The 2972-nt window shown below is 43.5% G+C and overlaps 1 protein-coding gene across 1 annotated transcript in view; it reads right to left on the bottom strand.

The window, feature by feature from the left end:
- Positions 1–2505, bottom strand: part of sympk (symplekin) — a gene marked incomplete at its 5' end in the record, with an annotated part of 8901 nt that extends 6396 nt beyond the window's left edge. The window contains 9 exon segments of the mRNA XM_035676755.1: positions 90–240; positions 324–475; positions 745–984; positions 1083–1253; positions 1350–1599; positions 1747–1873; positions 1954–2027; positions 2125–2178; positions 2416–2505. Of these exon segments, the coding sequence (XP_035532648.1) occupies positions 90–240; positions 324–475; positions 745–984; positions 1083–1253; positions 1350–1599; positions 1747–1873; positions 1954–2027; positions 2125–2178; positions 2416–2505 (1309 nt within the window).
- Positions 2506–2972: the final 467 nt, after the last annotated feature.

The raw sequence follows: 2972 nt of genomic DNA, 5'->3' as shown, positions 1-2972 counted from the left end.
AAATAAAGTTCTTGAATCTTGAAATATAGTTAGATACGAATAACACAATGTTTAAGGTCTTGTACATGCTGCATGTCTTTGTCACTGACCTGGACCAATCCCAGCTGAAGTCATCTGCGTGGCCATCAGCCTGGCCAGATGTTTAATCTGGGCATCAGTGCCTGCCGACTCAACGGGTGTGTATGTGGCCTGGAAGGACGCTGGCATGACGTCAGGCAGATACACCATGCTGATGAGCACCTAAATAACCAGACAGAGATACGAGTTGAACACAGGCCTAAAGGGGGAGAAGCAAACAGGAAAAACAAAAAGCTGCTGCTCACCAGGTTGGCGACGTTCTCGGGGTTGAGCAGTGGGTGCAGGAACTCGGCCGTGAGGTCAATGGCAGACTGGGCTACTGGAACAGCAGCTGGTTTAGGGACCGAGAGAGGGGCCGGCTCCTCTTTGTCCTCATCATCTTCAATCAGAGCTGGTTCTGAACACAAAAGAACAAAAACATTAAACATACTGGGTTCTTACAGTCGAACACTTTCTCTTCCAAGATTACAATATTTAAAGATTTTGGTGTTGATTGATTTAAACACCCTGATATATATGACACAATTATTTTAGACATTAACATTCTTGCAACCTTTTTGAGTCTTTTGACCAAATTCAAACTCATCTAACATTCCTACACTTCTATGCTGATTATATTACATTATATCGACCGTATATTAATGTCTGGCTGCTTTCACGACTCACCCATCTTGACCTTCTTCCCCTCTGTGTATTGTTCATGGCGAGGCCTTTTGCGCTGCTCACGCGGTGCAGGAGTAGAGCGGGTTATTTCACTCTGGGGCATTCCCAGGTCCAGCAGCAGAGTGCTGATCTGACCCTGGAACTCCAGGCTGCAGGGATGCTTCAGGACCGCCACCAAGTGCAGCTTCAGATTCTTTCGCACGCTGCTGACCTGAGATTTGGCCAGAGTGGGCGGCAGGTTTGCTAAAAAAGATGAAAGAGCACAGAAGAACATGTAATATATAACACATTTATCTGTTTTAAAGGGTGCTTTGTGACGACACAGGCTCCGAGGCACTCACCATGTAATGTCTCATATGCCTGCACCACCTCTGACATGAACATTGGCCTCTGACGGGCGATAGTGGCCAGGGAGCCGAGTGCTGTGGTGAGGTTAATGCTGGAAATGGCCGGGTGGACCATGAACTTCAGCAGCCTCTCCAGTGCCGTCTTTCCCTCCTCACACAGAACGTCTGTCGAGTCAAACAGCATCGAGATAAAGATGAACTTTAATGGACTGGATTAAAACGTGAACACATTAAGTCCTAACAGGATTGTAATATCTGTACCGTAGCGAATGTACGAGTGGTCTTTGGGAACTTTGTCCAGGCTGATGTCACCCTCCTGTCGCTTGGGGATGTCTGAGTCTGACGTCCGCGGCGACAGACTGATGATTAATGATTCTGTGAACTTGATGGCGTGAGTGCGAACGCCGTCGTTCTCAGAGTCCAGCAAGGCCAGAACATCCCCTTTCATCTGTGTGACCAGATCCCAGCACGCCTCCTGCCTCTCCGACACCACTTTAGAGCGCACCAACCACTGGAAACCAAGAGGCAGAGAAGAGCAAAGGGTGTGAAAACACAACAGATATTGGTAGAAGCAACTTTATTTTGTCATCTACCGCATTTACTCTTTGGGCTACACACACCACATGAGAATTATGTCCTAAGTGAGGCCTGTGTTTACCTGCAGAGTGACTTTGTACAGCTGGGTGAGCGTCAGGATGGCTTTCTTCACCACGTTCACACTGTCATCCTTCAGCAACATGTTCAGATTGGCGATAAGTCTGAGAAGGAGCTCATTGTCCCTTTTACTGGTAAAAAAAAGAAAAACATTTTCACTCACAAACATTACATCTACCAGACGGGGAGATTTATCCGTCCAATAACTCACCATGCTTCCTCTATGAAGCCAATGACAAATTTCCTCACTTCGATGGACTTGTCAGTCTGAAAGGCGATCAGCTCCTACAGGACGAACCAATGATATAATGTGTCTTCTTACACCGAACACAGCTTCTACATTCAAACAGCTTGTGTGAAAACTGCAGGTTGGTTTACTTACATCCAGGAAATTATCGAGAAGAGAAGGGTCCTTGTTAATGATGAGCTCCTGGACCTGAAAGTGACAGAAAGGAACTGATTCAGTGTTGTCCTCAACTACTTATGCTTCATAGGATTATAGTTGTAATAGTAGTAATAATATAGTTGCAAAACTTTAGGGTTTGTTGAGGGAAAATACAGTAATTCACACCAAGTTTGCCTTAAAATAAGGCCCAAATTATTGGGAGATTGCTTAATATTGATATTTCTATGTATTTATTTGAACCAGATGTAACGAGAAGAGACTACAAACCTGTTTGAGCACCGCGAGTTTCTCATCTGTGGGTATCAGAGCAGCCTGATTCAGAAGATCCACCACCTGGAACGGAGAAGCAAAGTGAATTCAGTTTTCTGTGTGTAGGTATTGATCGTACGGATGTTAATCTTGTGCACGTGTAAAGTGTAAGAACTGCTTACAATCACTGAAGTTAACTGTAAAGGGGACAGTTTCCACTTCATTATGGTAAAGACAAACTCTCTGATTATTATTAATCTAATCTAATAAAAGTAATGCAGGTTTTATCTCCAGGAGAAGAGAACATGTGATTCTCTGGATTTTAATACAAGAGTTTATGTTTATACAGACATCAGACTCTCAGTAAAGGACAATAGATAATCTACACTGTTTACTGTTTAATGTTAATTTTATATATTATATTTACATAAAACTTTATATCTGTTGTCCTATTTTTGATTCTGTTCTTAAAGTCAGGGTTTGTATTTTAGTTTAATGTATGTTTGTCTCTCTCTCTGTCTGTCTCTCTCTCTCTGTCTCTCTCTGTCTCTGTCTCTCTCTGTCTGTCTCTCTCT

This window comes from Morone saxatilis, unplaced genomic scaffold, assembly GCF_004916995.1.
Source record: "Morone saxatilis isolate NCDOM2014 unplaced genomic scaffold, NCSU_SB_2.0 Contig5, whole genome shotgun sequence".
NCBI classification, from domain to species: Eukaryota; Metazoa; Chordata; class Actinopteri; family Moronidae; genus Morone; species Morone saxatilis.
The sequence above is the reverse complement of the archived record's forward strand: the minus strand, read 5'-3'. Positions and strand labels throughout refer to the sequence as shown.